Here is a 20,168-nt window from a genome sequence, read left to right on the forward strand (position 1 = left end):
TGTGTGTGTGTGTGTGTGTGTGTGTGTGTGTGTGTGTGTGTGATTGCCTGCATTTGTATATGTGCAGCACATGCATGCTGTATCCACAGAGGTCAGAAGAGAGGGTATCGACTGTCCTAGAATAGCAGCTCTCAATCTGCAGGCCCTGATCCCTTTGAGGTCACATATCAAATATTTACATTACGATTCATTACAGTAGCAAATTACAATTATGAAGTAGCAATGAAATAATTTTATGGCTGGGAGTCGCCATAACATGAGGAACTTTATTAAAGGGTCGCAGCATTAAGAACATCGAGAACTACTGCCCTAGAAGAACTGGCATTACAGATTGTTTTTAACCACTGTGTAGGTGCTAATATACCAAACCTCGGCCCTTGCAAGAGAAACACATGCTCTTAACCACTTAGCCATCTCCCCGGCCCCTTAGAATACGTACTGACATGTGGCTGGAGCCAGGGTTTCTTTCTAGCGTGGCCATATAGTGGAAGGACCCAAGACACTTTAAACTGACTTTTTTGTCTCTGTTTTGTTGTTTCCATCAAAGATCCCCTGTTGGTTCTGATGTATAGCCAAGTCCAAAAGCCCTGTTTCAGGGCCTCGAATGTCTTTATGTTCCCTTGACCCAGATCTAAGAACAACTGATTGATTCCACTAGCACGTACACTGTCAGGGAGCAATACCCACTGACGTATCCCAGGGGCCTGAGACAGTGTACAGAGGCTACCTTCCTGAAACATGGTTGAGGAGCTACTTCTGAAGGGGCCAGTCCTACAGAACCAAAGCGGCAGGATCTCCAGGACACAGGGCAACAGCAGGATGTCTTGGGAGGAGTCCCAGTGAGGATACAGTATTGATAATATATAAATCTTAAACAAATGTTTATATGCAAACATTTGTGGGAGAGAAGGCATGTAAATCCTTAACAAATTTCAAGGGGGGCCATTCCTAACAGGTTGAGGATCAAGGCCCTCCAAGTTCAGATTTAGTATTCCCTCCTGTATAGGGAATATAACTGAGGGGTGGGCGCAAAGGTCAGTTGTTTAGCTTGAGTACTTTCCTCCTGTACTGAGGACCATGGGCTTATGCAGCACCACAGAGAGAAACCCAAACAAACAAACAAACAAACAAACTGCATAAATGAAATTTTCACTTAACAAACAAACAGCATAAATGAAATTTTCACTTATCCAACTGGCGTCCATTTAGAGTCTTTTCTTATATTTTATTTCTTAAATACTTGTAGTGCTAATTTAATTCTCCAATTATAATATCTTTAAGTTAATGGCTAATAGAAGACAAAGGATCCTCTCTTAAAAACCAAACACTAAATAACTTCAGCCAAAGTAAGCAGTCAGCATACCACACGCCGAAGCCATGATTGATAGTGCAGCTAACCTTCTGTCTCCTGTCCCCAGTTTTATGAATTGCCCCTCAGATGGTATAATTGAATATCATATTGTTTTTTTTAAAAAAAAAACCAACTCTTAAGGAGTGTTTAGACGTTAACCATTATTGCACAAGTACTTAGAATGTATTTTCACATGCCAGTTAAGAAAATGAGGGACTCACATGGATCAGTTCACCACATGACCCCTTGAAGTTTGTTAAAAATTTCCATTCTGTCTCTCCCACAAATGCTTGCACTTAAGAGTTTTGCTTAAGTTTTAGAGGGGTCGCATGCACACTGGGACCACATTCCTATTTAAGAACACAAAGGCAGTCACGTGAGGACGATTTCTTTCAGCTTCTTGTATCACAGGTTTTTTTTCTTCATGTGTGTGCATGTGTGTGCATGTACCTCCTTTAAGTCAGTTCTCATTGGCCTGGAGCTAAACAGTTAGGCAAGGATGGATAGCTAGCAATCCCCAGATATCCAACTATTTCAGACTCCCCAAAACTGGGCTTTCAAAAGCACCCCATCACACCTGTATCCTCGTCTTCCTCCTGCTCCTCCTGCTCCTTCTTCTTCTTTTACTTTCTATTGCTTCTTTATGAATTTTACATCATGCACCCCAGTCCCACTCATCCCCCTGCTCTTCCATATCTGCCCCCCCTTGCAACCCTCCCCCAAAGAAAACAAAACAAAATCTCAACATGGAAGGTGCAGTGTGTCATGGTGTGTCACCGTGTGTCACACAGTATGCCCTTTTGTCCACACACCTTCACTTGTGACTGTTCACTGCAGTGAGTCACTGGTCTGGTTCGAGACCTCTGACTTACTTCTATGACTATCAATACTGGAGCCTCGCCAGGACTCCTCTCGGGGCATCCTGTTATTGCCCTGTGTCATGGAGATCCTACAGCTTTGGCTCTGTAGGATCAGCCCCTTCAGAAGTTCATAAATGGAGTAGATGTTGGGGTGGGCCAACTTAAAGCCCTGGATCTGGGCTTGGGGGTAGCTGAGCTGGTCAGCCCACCAGCTCTCCTGTTCTCACACCCTCAGGGCCTCTAAGGTACCCACACACCTGCCTTCTTATGTGAATGCTGTGGACTAAAATTGGTCCTCATGTTTGTGTGGCAAGCATTTTATCGACTAAACCATCTCCTAGTGCCTATGTTGCAATTAATTGACTTGCTTGATTGATACAGGTCCAGGAGTCCAATTTACCTAAATAATGAATGTCTTGTTGGCAATTCACCTGTGACCTACTGCCACACATGCTGGTTCATAAAGCATGCCCTAGCCTGCCCTGTTCTATATCCTTCTTACACAGAACACATGGCATTGGCCGAGGCATCCGCAAAGGGTCTAGTTGAAGCCACAAGTTTATCTAGCATTTAAAAACAAGCAGAGTTCAAAAGCAACTTCTTATCTTGGGAGCAAGACCCAGCAGCATTAGGTCTGGGAACATAATTTGCTTAAACTGGGCTCAGGGGTTCCACTCATTAACTCCTAGACAGCAAGACATCGAAAGTGAATGGCTGTAGCCTTCCGTGTCTGGGCTGTCATACTTGCTTCTGGGAACTTGACATTTAGTGATCTTGACAGCCTCTGAGCCGAGCACCACTGTCACACACCACAGCCAACAACAGCACCTTATGTCGAGTGACCAGAGAGGCATTGGAGCTTAACTTTAGATGTGTGTAGCTCACACAGATGGGGAAGGACGGTGCTGCTCGGGAACCCCTCAGTGTAAATGATGAGCCTGGGTCTTAGACTGGGTGAGCAGGATGGATTCCTCCAGAGGACCTCATACCCGTGTGCCATACATGTGTGCGCTCAAGTGCATGTACACAGAGAATATGGATCTCTGGGACATACGGTAAAACTAATATACCTGTCTTCTTACAACAACAAAATTGTTTAGTGTCTACTTGTCAGCCACAGAAAATGCAGAAATGACTGGCCTTTGGCATCGGTCAGTGCCACGCTTGTATTTTAGAAGTAGCTAAAATTCCACAATATAGAAGATATTACAAACAAATCTAAGAGAGATGGCTCCTGGAAGTGCAAACATCAAGGCCGGGTTCAGATCCTCAGGACAAATGTAAATGCTGAGCTGCCGGCGAGGCTCGAGGCTCGAGGCTCGAGGGGTGGAGACGATGGCTAAAGCAAGCTGACTAGCTAAACTGGGCAGATTACTGAGCTCTGGGTTCAAGGGAGTGTCCCTGTTGCAATATGTATAGAGGACAGTGATCAGGGAAGGCACCGGACATCAGCCTCTGGTCTACACACACACACACACACACACACACACACACACACATACAAACATGCATTTGTACTGTATACGTGTGCTCCCTACACTTTCTAACACACACACACATATACACATATGCATACAAATACACATATGCAAAAAAAAAAAGGACATTTAGAAGGAGCCTAACAGTGATGTACTGGAGCAAACAATTTTGTGTTAATAAAAAAGGAAGGGCAGACTCCATTGGAATTGGTAGCCTCTGGTTTCTAACGTAGCTTCTCAAGCATGCATCCTGCTTGACTCTTTCTCTGTGTATGAGGGCATTCCTAGACCATCCTTGGTGAACGTGTTTACTTAGGAATCCAGGATATCAAATGTCCCCACATTCTCCCATTTGATGAGCTCCCAGCCCCACCCCTGCCCTTCCACACCTATAATAACTTCAGTCTGTGAAGTGCAATAGCAGACATCATAGGGTGTGTTTATAATCCCAGCACAGTGGAGGCAGAGACAGCAGGGGCCCTGAGGTAGCTCACCATTCATTCTGCCTGATGGCTGAAGACTAGATGAAGTAGTCACAGGGACGCCATTCCCCCAGGAGCAGGATCTCCCACAGGACAATCCCACCTCCTCACTCTCTGCCTCTACCCATCACCGTACATTGGTTTCTAGCCAACCCATTGCTAGATAAGTATCAAACGAAAGCAGGACATTGTGGGATATGCCTGTAATCCCAGCATTTAGGAGGTAGAGACAGAAGGGTCAGAAATTTGAAGTCATCATGGACTATGTCATATTGTCAGGCCAGTCTGGGTGAGACCCTCATTCTTTTTAATCAAACCAATATTCAGCTAACAACATAGCCACCCCTTCTAAAGCATTTCCCTATGGATATATCCCCCGCAACATCCCTCTCCCCAAACCTGTTTTCAGGAGCTAAAGATTAGTTTGTGTTTTCTAGAGTTTTATATAAATAGAGTTGTGTCATCTATATACTTCTTAAACTCTTTCATTTAAAACTTCTTCATTCAACTTACTTATTTTCAGACTTACCCATATATATCATCTACAGTGATAGCGTTGCTGTATAGGATTCCATATGGGGATTGTTCATTCATTCATTCATTCATTCTGTTGCTGGTAAACCCTGGAATTGTTTTAAGTTTGGGCCATCCATATACAATGTCTGTGAGTTCACAGAACTGTGTGAGAGACTGTGTAGACAAATGCTTCCTTTTGTGCGGAAGAAAGTTGAGTGCCCAGAAACAGAATCATGGTTTGATCCTGCTCAGGGTTACGGTTAAAAAAACCTGTGGCTCATGTGGTATCTCAACTGCTTCCGGCAGGACGAGGTGAGGATTGTTGGCATGTTATTAAAGTGTGTCGAGTCCTATAGGAAAAGCACACAGCCCAGAGCAGTGGGAAGGGAACACAGGCTGAGGGAGCGAGCTGTGGCTATAGGAAGCAGTTAGTACCTCTCATCTTAAAGGTTGTGCCTCATATCCTGTCCCCGCCAGATAACACCTCTCTCGAGAACTCCACCCCCCCAGATAATTCCTGTGTGTTCCTCCAATACTGAAATTCCGGGAAGGATTCCTATGATCCAGTGGGTTCTGCCTGTGGAGACCCTCATCTCCAAACACCTGTACAATCCAACAACCTAACCCCCTTGTCTCTCCTTTCTCCAGGGGACACTTGAACTGGCTCCAACTAGATCGAAGAGTCCTGGAACACGACTTCCCCAAAAAGTCTGGGCCGGTGGCTCTGTACTTCTGTGTCAGGTAGGTACCCCTGGAGCCCCTGCCGGTGGCTCTGTACTTCTGTGTCCAGTAGGTACCCCTGGAGCCCCTGCCGGTGGCTCTGTACTTCTGTGTCCGGTAGGTACCCCTGGAGCCCCTCCCTGCTTCCATCTCTTTGTTCTTCATCAGAAGAGTCTAGAAGGATGAAGAGACTAAACGGAGAGTGCAGATTGAGTGTGTCTTGGTCTGTGATTAGGAGTAAAAGTAATAGCACAGCCGTATTCCAAGAAAAGGAAAACTCGGGTATGGTTGTTCTGGGCCCAGCAGTGTATGCAGAGGCCACAGACTGTCACACAGACTGTGTGAAGGCTTATGTGCCAAATGAAGATAAAACTTTATTTTAGGGGAGAAGAGGGAGAGGGTCATATATCTCAGAGTAAACTGAGTCTTGTGTTGTGTAATGAGTCCTGATATTCTTTTCAGTGCCACTTAAAGCTCTATCACAAGCCTCTATGGTCTTTGCTTCTGTCACAAATGCCACTGGAATCCCTTGAAATGTATAGAATTTATCTCAAATAGGACTGATTGAAATGTCCCTTCTGACAGGGGAGGACAGAGTAGCAAAGATGCTGGAGAACTGAGGAGAAGGCTCAGTGGATAAAACACTTGCAGACTTTGTGTGTGTGTGTGTGTGTGTGTGTGTGTGTGTGTGTGTTAGAGTCAGGTGGACATACAGCTTGCCTACAGTCCAGTCCTCAAGAGGCTGAGACAGGGAGTCCCTCAGGCATATTGGCTAGTTAGACTTGCTAAATTAGTGAATTCTGAGATCAGCAAGAGACTATGTCTTATTAAATAGATTAGAGAGCAATCAAGAAAGACACCCAGCGTCAGTCTCTGGCCTCCGTGTGCTTATGGACACTTGCAAACATACATACACACACCATCCACAAAAAAGAAAAATACAATATGCATATGTCATATGACACTTTTTAAAAATTTCATTGTTTTGTGTATGTATAAGCATAACATGCCCCTGCATGCTTGTGGATTTTAGAGGACAATCTCTTGGAGCTGATTCTCTTAGTCCATCATTATCTAGTTTCCAGGGACCAAACTTTAGTCTTCAGGCTTGGGTGACAAGTGCCACTAACAGGCGGAGCCATCTCACCTGCTCCTAGTATAGATCTTTTAGGGGTCTAACCTTTGCACTGCCTTCTGAAGACCCCAGGACTGATCACTTCTGTTTGCAAATAGGCATCGAAGCCTAAAGGAGAATCAAAGTGCAAATGAGCAGCCGAGTCCGGAGCTAGAGCTTCCAGACACAGCAGCTCTGAGCACCCACCCAGCTGTGGGGCCCCTGAGAGCACTCTCTCTAAAGCAATCACCAGTACTGGAGAGGAACTAGGGTCTTTGCTTTGATTTATTTATTTTTCTCCTGATACTGAGGTTTGAACCCAGGACCTTGAGTGTGCTAATGACTACACTACGTCCTTGGTCTTCAGATGAGAATGGCTCTTTGCCAACTCCTCAGACCCTGCTCCAATTAAATACACTCGCAGAAATCAGAAATGGCGGGTGCAAAGGGCTTGCAGGCCATTCCTCCCTGAAGAGCAGGGTCAGGGTTGCAGCTCTAGATGTAGCAGTCCTGCCTCCGCAAACAGCATCCCCCAAGTCTCAAGTAAAGAGCTAAAGGGTCCATTTAACAGGCTGGAGTGCGCATCTTTACCTCCGCTGCTGGAGTAAATTTCAACTTGCAGTTAATGCCTTTTTGATTTGCTTAACAGCTGCAAGGATATCAGAGCTAATCTCAGCCATTTCCATTACTGATGGGAATGATTTCAATGCCATATTCTCTCTAATGCTGTCTCAGATGAATGGGGAATAACCTTATAAAACAAAGCTAACAATTCCAGTGAGAGGGGACGGTTGGATCAGGACAGACTTGGTTCATTAACCTATAATCATAGGTAGAGGCATAGACTTGGCCACATGTTAGGCTCCCCTTCCTTACACGGCTTTTTTCTAAAACCATAATTGAGATTTTATTGTTTGTGCTGAGAGTTGGTACAAAGACATTGCAATTTAGGTGCAATGTATTATTGTAGTTTTATCATTGTGCATGAGTGTGTGTGTGCGTGTGTGTGTGTGTGTGCGCGCGTGCGCGCACATGCATGAGTGTACGTGCATGCACATGTGTGTATATGTATGTGAACGCGTGTGTGCATGTGTATGTGCATGTGTGTGTGCATGTGTGTGTGCATGTGTGTGAACGTGTGTGTACATGTGTGTGTGAACGTGTGTGTGCATGTGTGTGTGAACCTGTGTGTGCATGTGTGTGTGCATGTGTGTGAACGTATGTGTACATGTATGTGTGTGAACGTGTGTGTGCATGTGTGTGTGAACCTGTGTGTGCATGTGTGTGTGCATGTGTGTGAACGTGTGTGTACATGTGTGAACGTGTGTGTGCACATGTGTGTGCATGTGTGTGCACATGTGTGTGAACGTGTGTGCACTGTGTGAACGTGTGTGCACGTGTGTGTGCGCATGTGTGCACGCGTGTGTGTGAGCGTGTGTGTGCACGTGTGTGTGCTTGCATGCTTATGTATCACAGTGCATATATGGAGGGCAGAGGACAGCTTTGTGGAGTCTTTTCTCTCCTTCCACCTTTGCATGAATTCTAGGATCAAACCCGGGTTGTCAGGCATTGATGGGCACAGCAGACTCTTTCCTCACGGAGCCATCTTGCCGGCCCAATCTGCGTGTGCAATTGTTAACATATGTACTGGAAATCTGTGTGTTGTGATTCGCTTTGAAATAATTATTCGAGCAACTTTGCCTCTTCAAATCTGGAGGAAAATTTCCCCCAAAGAGGCATTCTGGTACAAAGATGCTGAGGAGCTGTCTGTAGGGCTGACCAACTTGCAGTTTGATAACACATAGATATGTGTTTGAATTGCCATTCTTCCAAGTACCTTAGCAAAATCATTAGAAAACTAAACGGGGAGAAGCTATTTACAGAAGCCTCACAGTTCTGCCCAGGCAACAATCAAGGAGCAGAATAGAAGAAGTATGTAAAGTGTTCAAGACCTACTCAGTGCACAACCAGGACCCCAGACTGTCATTTGACATTGTAAGCTATGAAACTGGCTCCCACCCCTAGAATGGTAAACTTGCCCCCAGTATAGCATTATTTTTTTTTTTACTGAATCAAATAATAATTAGTGTACTGGCTGGTTTTGTGTGTCAACTTGACACAAGCTGGAGTTATCACAGAGAAAGGAGCCTCCCTTGAGGAAATGCCTCCATGAGATCCAGCTGTGGGGCATTTTCTCAATTAGTGATCAACGGGGGAGGTCCCCTTGTAGGTGGGGCCATCCCTGGGCTGGTAGTCTTGGGTTCATCAGCTCCTGCTTCCTGACCTGCTTGAGTTCCAGTCCTGACTTCCTTTGGTGATGAACAGCAATATGGAAGTGTAAGCTGAATAAACCCTTTCCTCTCCAACTTGCTTCTTGGTCATGATGTTTGTGCAAGAATAGAAACCCTAAGACAATTAGTAAATGATTTTATCTCTGAAAAAATTTATGGTGGGACATGAAAGTTGCGTGCCTTTAATCCCAGCACTAGGGAGGCAGGGGCAGGTGGGTCTCTGTAGGTTCGAGGCCAACCTGGTTTACACAGAGTTCTAGGGTAGCCAAGGTTATATGGTATGATCTTTCTCAAAGGGAAAAAAAATCTGTATGGCTCTAGGGATAGCTCAGTCAATAAAAGGGTTACAGGAGCTCAGTTAGAATCCTAGAGTTCCTGTAGGAAGAGCTGGGCATGGTACCGAGTGCCTGGAATCCTAGCACTAGTGAGAAAGAAACAGAAGAAATCGTGGGATCGGCAGCCAGTCAGCCAGCCAGCCAGCCAGCCAGCCAGCCAGCCAGCCAGCCAGCCAGCCTAGCTTACTCAGTGAGTGCCAGATCAATGAGAGATCTTGCTTCAAAAACCAAAGTGGGCCACTCCAAAGGAGTGACATTGGAAGGTGATCTCAGGCCTCCACACACGCATGCATGTATTTGTATGAACATTTGAACACACATACACACCAAGTCATTTACACTTTAAAACTGGGGTGAGGTGAAGGTCCCTCACTCTTTAAGCACTGTTCCTTTTCTTGACACTTTTTGTCAGCATTATTGAAGAAGAAGAAAACCAAAAAGCAAGCAAGCACCAGGCTTGGCCACATGCCAAGTGTCAGTACAGACACCAGATGTGTGTGGGTGTGGGGATTCAACCCTGGTGGCAATGCATTAAGTGTTGAGGTCTCTTCAGGTGTATGTTATTCAGGGCACCCCAAGCTATTTTCTCTACCCAAACCCAGTGACAGGGGAGCTGGAAATGTTCAATGGTTGCTAGCTATAGCAAGAACTAGAAACCAATGCCTGCACGGTCCCCACTTCTGCTTTGCAGCAGGAAATGACACCCCTGCCTACTGTACTTTCAGTGGGCCTTAGTGAGAATCTCAGGGAATGCTCATTAGAGGAAAATCCCCAGTGCAAGTGTGGAAGCACATACCCGAAATCCTAGCACTGCAGAAGCTAGGGCAGGGGGATTGCTTCGAGATCAAAGCCATTCTGTCTCAGAAAAATAACTCAGTCGGTGGGGTTGCTCGGTGGGTAAACAGCTTTCTGAGCAAGCACGAAGGACTGAATTCAGACCCCAGCAGCCCTGTAAAAGCCCAGTGTGACTGAGCTCTGGGGAGTTGGAGCAGACACAAGTGGTTCCCGAGGACTCATAGCTGAAAAGGCAAGTATTGGGTTCAGTGAGAGATATCTCAAAAACAAAGTAGAAAGGTGATTGAGAAAGGCACTTGGCAGTGACCTCAGGCCTGTATAAGAGGTCGCACAGGTAAATATATACATGGGAATATGCATACATGCACACACGTGCACATATAAACATATAAACCTACATGCAGGTAATTTTCTTAATCTCCAAATTCCATTTACGATCAAACATTGCCTACTCTATTTCTTTATTTCTATGATGGGGTGTGTGTGTGTGTGTGTGTGTGTGTGTGTGTGTGTGTGTGTGTGTACACATCAAGTGCCCTGGGAGACCAGAGGTGGCTTTGGACCCCTTGGAACTGGAGTTACAGGCAGTTGTGAGCTACCTGGTATGGGTACTGAGAAGCAAACCTGGGTTCTCTGTGAAGTCAAGCACAGCTCATCAGTTCTTGTCTGCTATTTCTTTGTACGAGTCAGACAATATATAGTCCTTCCTTTCCAGCTCCTGTCCAGTGGGTCCTTTCCGGAAGGTGACACTTTTCTATGTTTAGTGTTTTCCTAAACACAGCCTCACCTGAGTGCTTTGAGCTCATCAGGTCTAAAGCATTTGTAACTGGGCCACCCCTTCTCTGTTCTCCGCCCCACTCCTGCTTCCATGATTCTGTGGTTCGGTGGTTCCATGGTTCCGTGGTTCCGTGGAGACTGTGATGCTGTTATTCATCCTCTTGCGTGGACTGTAAGTCCTGAACTCTCCCCATCCTCTTCCTGTTCTTAAGTACATGGATTCTCCAATGCAAAGCTTCTCTCTACCCTTTCCTCTCCTTTTTCCTCCCTGAACTCAGCCCCTTATGTGCTGTCACATGAACTCCTGCATTGGTCTCTCCAGGTAGCTGTCATCCAGGTCCTGGCTATAGGAATCTAGCACACACTGTGATCTGAGCCTCCCTTTTCAGCTTGCCCAAGCATCACCGGACCAAACTGCTCATTTCTTTTCTCCAAGAGAGAAGGCAGATTCTCCACCAAGGTGAGCTCATCAGAACTCCGTCTGGAATTTTCTGCTTCTCTAGTGATGTCCCCTTCTGCTGGAGGAAGACGCCGTCCCTTATGATTTGTCTGAGAAAACAAAAGCCAACATGAATGAATGCACTCCATCAACCTACCTCCTTCCCTACCGACCTGATTATATCAGCTTCATCTTTGTAGATCCCATGTCCATCTACTGTACACACACACATTGCACATATAAACATGCATGTGTGCAACGCCTACACATACATGCAAAACATACAGATAAATGTACATAAATATGATAGTCACCCACATACACATATACATATTCAAAGCCACACAAATACATATACGTGTACACATATGCATACAAATGTATCTGCAGACACATGCATACACACATGTACACACATATACACACATCCTTCAGAAGAAGAGTTGCTTCATCCTCTTGAAGTAATCTTTTCGTTCAGTATTACCAAAGCTGCAGCAAGCACTTAGGTTCCATCTATCCCCCTGCCTCAGAACTCTACTGCTCAGCTACTTCATCCTGGCTTCATTCTCATTAAGGGCACATCTTACCTCACTGCCTGAAGGAAGTCCTCTCCCATGCTCTTGCTCTGCTCCCTCCCTCACGACGTGTGTCGTGTGTCGCTGCTTTCCCAGCTTGTAGCCATCTGCCCCTCTGACACAGCCCTCTGTGGCCCTGGCTGTGGCCGACCAAGCTGACCTTGGTGGGCTTTCAAGTCTGTGGTGCTGTGAGGCTCTGATCCGAGTCTTCTGTCTCCGTGCATGGCTCAGCCACAGGCTCCCCTGCTCGGCTCCATGTTGGTGCCTCACGTCTCTCTCCCCCTACTCTTCTAGTGTGTGTGTGCGTGCTCATCCCTGGCTGCCAGTACCCTCACTTCACTGACAGTTCCACCCCCCTCACCAGCCCTGACCTCTGACATATTCCCGGGCCCCCTCAGCTACTGTGGATATGCACCTGAGTGCAGCCTGAACCCATCGCTTTCCGGCCCCTCACACACGTGTTGTTCAACAGCAGTTCATCATCCCTGTAAGTGACATCGACGCTCCTATACCAGTGCCACCCCTCTTCCTCCACAACCCAGACCCCTGAGTCAGCTGACAGCCCACAGCCCGCTCTCCCACCTGTGCCTTTCTTGTTCCTTGCCGCTTTTGCTTTTTCTGCATCTTAGATTTAGGCCCCCCTCCCCCTCCCTCTCCCTCTCCCCCCCACCCTCCCCCTCTCCCTCTCCCTCTCCCTCTCTCACGCCTGTCTCTCTCTCTATCTTCCTATCTTTCCCCTCCCCCACCCCCGCTTGCCAAGCATGCGCCATTGACTGCAATTCCTACCTGCTTCTCTAAACCCCTCCCAGAGCTTCGTTCTCTCTGCTCTACTCTGCTCTGGCCTTGGCCCTCCTCCCCTTCTCCTCTGCTGCCACTGAGCACCTTTCTAGAATGCTCGATGCTAATGATCCCCCATCATCATTAGCGTGTACCTCCACCTACCTGTTCAGCTTCACTTCTGCCTGCTCCCCTCTGACCATGCTAATCAAGAGTTCGCCCAGCCATTGTGACTGCTGTAAGGCAAGTTCCTGCAACCTAATAAACAGGTCCAGAAACAGAGAATGGGCGGGAAACATAACTACATAGCCAAGGAAGTCTATGCACCTTTGCGGGCCCAGATTTGTGCTTGGAAAAATTCCTACATCTCGGGGGACTGCCGTGAAGTGTGTATTCACGTAAATCCCCAAACTTAGCCGCTGTGTTTGTGGGAGAATAAATTTTGGATTTATCTCTTCAGACCTTTGAGTTTTATGAACAACAAACTGCAATAAGCAATAGGAAATTGACAGCAAGGGACTGGCAGGAAGCTATTCTCTAGAAGAGGATGCTCTGGCCCTGAGGATGCCTCTCTCCCTGATTGAGACAATAGTTGCGACTTCCTGTTCCTTGAAAGAACAATGGTGTCTTATAGGAGGTGCCTAGCTAACCCGACCTTGCCTTAATTCAGCTGGGTCCCTGGTTACAAAGTAAAGCCTCTGAAATGCTAAGCGTCAGAGGCACTTGGCTGCGGAAATCCACAGCTTATCATCCACGTTATTATCACCCCCTCTTCGCCACCGAAAGTCAGCGTTCCAAATGTGACATTTGTGTTCATTACAAAATGAAACCACTGGCCCGTTTAATTAACATTTGCTGTAAATATTCAGTGGTTTCCCAAGTGCCAAGAGGTAGCTGCGAGAGTGGCAGAGGGGCAGGGGCCTGGCAGGGCTCTCGCTGGCTGACGTCATCTGGATAGATAGAGGTCAGTGTGTTGCAGTCTTAGCTCAAAGCCCCTGTGAGGTAAAGAAAAGATGCCATTCCCCAAGGCTGCAGCCAGGTCCAGATGTATAACCATCCAAGCAACGAGCATGGAATGCATACCCTGACTTCAGACTGGGATAAAATACTGAGTCCCGAGTCCTCTGAGCCACTGTGGGTGGCTCCTGGAGGTTACAGAGCATCCTGGCTGGCTTTGACCTCAGCCTAGACCGTTGTTCCTTTCAGCTCAGAAGAAAGCACTAAGATTATCCCTGGTGTGTGTGGCAAATAACTTATTTTAACATGTACATTTTGTGGGCTGGAGAGATGACTGGGAGGGGAGGGGTAAGACTGAATAAACCAAGGACATGGCCAGCTCAAAGATCTGGTTAAGGGGAAGGGTTGTGTTATGGGTGTGAGGAAGAAAACAGCCAGAGGCAACTGGAAGAGCCCAGAGCAGAGAAGGCAATATAGGACGTGCCCAGTAGACTGGATTTGACCATGGGGCTAGAGGAAGAAAGAGAAGGAGAAGACCCACATGGAGCAAAGTGGAGGGGGCGGGGCTGAAATAGCAGGGTTATAAAGAGAAGCCTCTGGGGAGGGAAGCCCATGAGCTGAAGGCGGTGCTGAGAAGAACCAGGATGGATGCTGAAGTGTGTAACGGGTACTTGTGATGCTGGGAGCCTGGAAGCCAGCGTGCACTTTAGTGTACAAGTAAGCACCACAGACAGCCCTCTGCTCCTTGTGCCAGTGATGAGGGGTCTTTGGTAGAGGGGAAGCAGCTTCATGGATTCCCGAGGAATGCTGGCTTTTGTCTAATCTAACCACCAGAATTCGGGGAAATGGAGCTTCCTTTGGGCCTGACGGCTGCCGAGCCTGACGACCTGAGTTCTCTCCCTGGAACCCGGGTGGTGGAAAGAGAGAAACGCCAAGCGCTCCTCTGTCCTCCACAGGCACGTGTGCATTCACACACAGGTGTTTGTCTTGCTTGCTATTCAAGTATGATGAAGCCAACAGATCAAGGGTTGAAAATGTCCTGTGACAGCGCCCAAGAGAAGAGGTGGTGTCACTTGGTGCCGGGAGAGTAGGGAGGCAAAAGGGGTCTAGGGAAAAGAAGGTGGCATCCTCTACTGGGATGTCTATGGAAAGTGACTGCGGAGCTGGGAAATCAGGCTTGGGATTGACTAATTTAAATGACTGTGATTCTAATGGGCTTTCCAACCTAGGGCTTTTCCCATGTCATCTGGAACATGTCTCTGGTCAGAAGGGTAGGGGACCGTGAGAGGAGAGATGGTGGCCGCATTTGAGAGTCAGAAGAGGTTGTAGTCAAGTGAGGCTCTGGGCCATGAGTAGCTTACTAGCTCAGACATTCACACATTGTAAAGATATGGTTAATGCCGAGCAGACTTGGGGTTGCCTGTACAGACCCTTGCAATGGAAGACACATCTTTTATTTTCCCTGGACTCACTCAGAAACTCAGAAGGTTCTTTGTAAACTGTTTGAGGACGCCACCTCTTCCCGACATGGGCAGTTAAAGAGGAGCAACAGTGCCCCCTACTGACACAGAGGACCACAAACCAGATGTTCATAAAAGCAGGAAACTGAACCTAGTTTTTTTGGAGGGGGAGGGAGGAAAGGACAATCTCAACTTTTCTTGCAAACCATCGACTCTCCTCATTTCCCCAGAAATCTCTCCAACCTTGTGCCTGCCCAGGGTGGGAATAGAGATGTCTCGGGTCTGTATTCATCCAGACATTTCACTTCAGAAGTTTCCTAGCACAGATAGAAAGTTCAGGATGAATTAAAATGCCCAAGGTTATGAACAAACACATGACAGGCCCCGAGCCTCCAGGATTTTCTGTTGTCTTGGTGATAAAGGTTAACAGGAAACTGCTTTCTGATTTCTGTCAAGAGGAGAATTGCTTGCGTGTGTGTGTGTGTGTGTGTGTGTGTGTGTGTGTGTGTGTGTGTGCGCGCGCGCGTGCGCGCNCTTTCTCTCTCTCTCTCTCTCTCCCCTCCCCCTCCTTCTCCCCCTCCCCCTCTCCCTCTCCCTCTCCTCCTCCTTCTCCCTCTCCCTCTCTTGTTCTCCCTCCCTTCCCACCTCTCTCCCAGAATATGCTTGTCGTTTCTGCACCCTCCTTGGACTCTCCTGCCAGATGGTAGAATTCCGTGAAAGCGGAAGCGGGCGCCCGAGACAGCAGTGCTGCCGCCTCATTTGCTTCTCCATTACCACAGTGCAGAAGGGAGAAGTGGAGTGCTGGGTTCTTATAGAAAATAGTCTTCAGGAGAGACCTGGGGCTGAGGTGGGGACACAAAGGACACCTCTGCGCTTTAGTTAAGAACTAAGGCAAGTGGGATAAAGACACAAGACTTGGAAAATTGGACTATTTCAGACCCTGTGGGTTTCCGCTCAAACAGTACTATGGCGATAAGCCTTCCCTGTCGGGCTTGGGGGTCACTGGTGGGTTTTGTCATTAAGATACAAGGTAATCAGCAGCCATGCTTTAACCACTTTCTGTGGAGACAGGAAGGTAGCCTGAAGCCTGGCTGTATGGAGGATGAGGCCCCACACCTGAAGTTCTATGACATTTTGGTTATCATTTGTTATTTCTTTGTCCTTACTCTTTCTCAAGTGATGTGGCTTAAATTTGAACTACACACACAGATACAGACACATGCACACACACATATACACAGAGAGACACACACATACACAGATACACAAACACATACACAGATACATGCACACATACACACAGAGAGACACACACACACACACATACACAGAGAGAGAAGGATACACACACAGACACATGCACACACATACACAGAGAGATACGCACAGAGACACATGTACACACACACAGAGAAAGAAGGATACACACACAGACACATGCACACACATACACAGAGAGATACACACACAGGCACATGCACACACACATACACAGAGAGACACAGACACACAGAAACAGACACACATATACACACAGACAGACACATACATACACAGACACACACACGCGCGCATGCGCACACACACATACACCCTGACTCGTGTATTTGAACGTTTGGGCCCCACTGGTACTACCGTTTGGGGACACTGCGGAACCTTTGTGACATGGGACTTAGCAAAGGCAGGTTGCTGCAGGGAAACCTTGAAGGATGTATTTGTCTCAGCTCCAGCCTGAGCTCTGTGCTTCCTAATTCACCCACCAAAATATGAGCAAACCCTTCTGAATGCCCCCTCAGCTGCCACGCCGTCCCCACCACGCTGACCTGCTGTCTCCAGACATCCACCCCAAACGAGTCCTTCCGCCTTTTCCTTGCTTCTGTGAGGTGTTCCTCCACAGTGACAAGAAAGTAGCTTACTACCCCTTAGGGACTCTGACCAAGGTGGGACAGACTGAAGAAGAGCTGAGCATCAAAGTTAGCAGTTAGTTATGTCAGGCTCTGTACTTGACCTCGAGGCACAAAGATAACAATGGTATGCCCCAGCCCTCCCGGAGGCCTTGGTTGTCAGAAACGACAGGACTGAGGGAACTGTACTGAGCAGTGCCCCAGGAGCTCAGGGGAGGGGCTGTGCTTGCACATATGGGGGAGCTGGGGGTGGGGGAGCAGGAGCTATAGCAGTGTCCTCTGCAGGATGGCTTGAGCAGAAGCACACCTGGAAAGGCCACGTGCACAGCTGTCAGGAGATCTCTGAGCTAGCATAAACTTCCAGGAGTGGAGTCCCATACTCACCCAGCCGGCCGTTACCCCACTGGGTCCCTGTCTCACTATCAAAAAGGAAAACAGTACCAGAATAGTAGCGGACTCCCCCGAAGGCTAACAGTGACTTTTCCACTATGCGATAACTCGAGTCTACATTTGTGGCGTCCGAAATAGCTCAGGTTTCAAAGTACTTCCCTGTCTGTTGCTTTTATTCCTCTCATTTTCTCTCTTCTTTCCACTTTGTTATTCTGCCTGCCTTTTACCAAAGACAGGGCAGCTAGAGAAGAACCGGTCCCCCTCTCACAGGTTTTGCAAATGAGGACCATTCAGTAATCCTTTGGAATTCTGTTAACTCTGACTTTGCAGTGAGCTGCTGCTGTCTATTGACGGAGGTGACCGGCCTGTCTCGGAGTGACGCCAGGTTCACTGGCGCCTGCACGCAAATCCACACCACAGTCACCAGAGCTGCCTCTTCACACACATCGCTCGCTTAGTCTACAGACCGGACGGTTCTGAGACTGGCCTGCCTGGCCTGGGTGCGGTGTCTCGGTTGCGAGGAGAGATTTTTGCTGTGTGTGTGCGTGTGTGTGTGTGTGTGTGTGTGTGTGTGTGTGTGTGTGTGTATGTGTGTTGAGATAAGGTTTTGTGTAGCCTAGGTTGCCCTCAAACTCTTGCTATGTAGCTAAGGATGACTGTGAACTTCCATTTCTCCTGCTGGGACCTCCCAGAGCTGGGATTACAGGTGTGTACCACAAAATTCAGTTTTGGCTTGTTGCTGCTGCTGCTGCTGCTGCTGCTGATGATGATGAGGGGGTGGGGGCTGAGGAAGCTGTTTTGGTCATTCCTGGTATCTAAAAATAAAAAGACTTCTTACATAGAGATCTATCGAGTCCCACTCTCCTCTACAGTTAGAAAAAGAGAAGCCCGATACGGTGATGTGTCGTGCCCCAAGTCACACGGATTAGATCGCCGAGGCCGGGCCTCTGGTGCTTGACTTCCTCTCAGGATTCTCACCATCAGGGTGTCACGGTGCTGAATGGCCAGGGTATTTGCTGCTGCTTTTGCCCTCTGCACCCCCCTTGTCTGTCTGTTTCCTAAAATCCAAGAATCCAGTGCCCATCCAGTCTAGTCTGGGTTTCACTCAAACACCCTGCATGGATCCTTAGACCGAACAGGCACATTATCTGATTAAAGGATTTAATAAACTCTGAATCGATGTATATAAAGGCATGTTTAATGCAATCTTAAATAACGTCAGCATGTTTCATCTTGAGAGAAATCCACACGCTCCATCTGATGAGAATTTGGTTCTCATTTGGCTGAGCATGCATGCCTGTCACAGCCTTAAGCTGTCACAGCCTTAAGAGCACTTATCCCAGCCTCGCGACGTGCCTTGGGATTCAGTCCCTCTTCACCACCCTCAGGGAAGCACCTCAGAAGCCACTGAAGGAGCCGGTGACCTCTGCCTGCTGCTCCACTGAACAGAACATGTTCTCCTTTAAAAACATAGCTCTACAATGATTGCAATTTAAAAAAAATTTTTTTTAAAGTAACATGAGAGAAATAGCAGAACAAACGTTGGACATCAGGTAAGGAAAGAGAAGTAGAAGGCCAGCTCAGAGTCTGAGATAGTCACAGTTAACTCAGCTCTGTGAGAGCCACGTCCTAGTTAACGCAGCTCTGTGAGAGCCACGTCCAAGCTGTCTGTGGAGACGTGGCTTGAAAGAGCTTTGGAGAGGAGTGTGGGACAGACAGATGGACCCAAGATGCCGCTGGCCTCTCGGCTGAAACAACTCAATCTGCCTCAGTCTACCCTCACTTTCAGATGACTATAAGTAACGCTTTGTTGCCACTCTGAGGTTGGGTTCATTTCCTTGAAAACTACTTGCAGGAATTTGATGTCTCAGCTCTGGAAAAAAACAAAAACCAACTGCCCCCCCCCCAAAAAAAAAACCATGAAAACTCAAAATGTATAGTGCTTGTTTATTAATATTTGTTAGGTGTTTACACATGTGTGCACATACACTCGCATGCATACAAACACACACACACATACACATTTTCCCCTTGGGTGTGTATTTTAAAGGTTTTGGGGTTGGGTTTTAAGTCAATGCCAAGAGCTAGTGAAACAGTGCTTCAGTAAAGTGCTTGTCTATCCTCACAAGCATGGCGATCTGAGTTTGAGTCCCCAGAACCCACCTGAAATCAGGAATGGTTGCGCCTGCTTATAATCCCACTACTGTGGGTGGAGGAACAGAGATGAGGCCCCAGGACTCGCTGTCTAGCCGCCGTAGTGTATTTGGTGAGCTCCAGGCCACTGAGAGATTGTGTTTGTTTGTTCGTTTGTTTCTAAACGTGGACAGTTCCTAAGAAACCACACTCAGGTTTGTCCTTTGACGTCCATAAGCATGTACACATGTGTTTCCATGACCACTGCATACATATGTGAGCATACAGATAGGCACACACACACACAGAGACACACACACACACACACACACAGACACACACACACAGATAGACACACACACAGACATACGCACACAGACACGCACACACACACAGACACAGACACACACAGATACACACACAGACACACACACACACACAGACACGCACACACAGACACACACACAGAGACACNCACACACACACATAGACACAGACACACACAGACACACACACTCACACACAGACACAGACACACATGCAAACACACACAGACACACACACAGACACAGACACACACGCAAACACACACAGACACACACACAGACACAGACACGCAAACACACACACAGACACACACACAGACACACACACACAGACACGCACACACAGACACACACACACACACAGACACGCACACACACATGCACGCGCACACACACGCGCGTGCCCCTCTTATTATCTAATAGCTTACTAACTAGAGCTGCTTTGCCCTCAGAGGAAGACTGTTGTTATAGTACAAAAACTCCTGCAT

General features: G+C 47.4%; 1 protein-coding gene across 4 annotated transcripts in view; it reads left to right on the top strand.

Annotated features, from left to right (window-relative positions):
• Positions 1 to 20,168, top strand: part of Frmd4a (FERM domain containing 4A) — a 307,939-nt gene that overhangs the window by 170,839 nt on the left and 116,932 nt on the right. For all 4 annotated transcript variants that reach the window (XM_021215326.2, XM_029547334.1, XM_021215327.2 and 1 more), the window contains exon 4: positions 5,336 to 5,428. In XM_021215326.2, the coding sequence (XP_021070985.1) occupies positions 5,336 to 5,428 (93 nt within the window). The remainder of the gene's footprint in view (positions 1 to 5,335; positions 5,429 to 20,168) is intronic.

Source organism: Mus pahari, chromosome 16, assembly GCF_900095145.1.
Source record: "Mus pahari chromosome 16, PAHARI_EIJ_v1.1, whole genome shotgun sequence".
Lineage (NCBI taxonomy): Eukaryota > Metazoa > Chordata > Mammalia > Rodentia > Muridae > Mus > Mus pahari.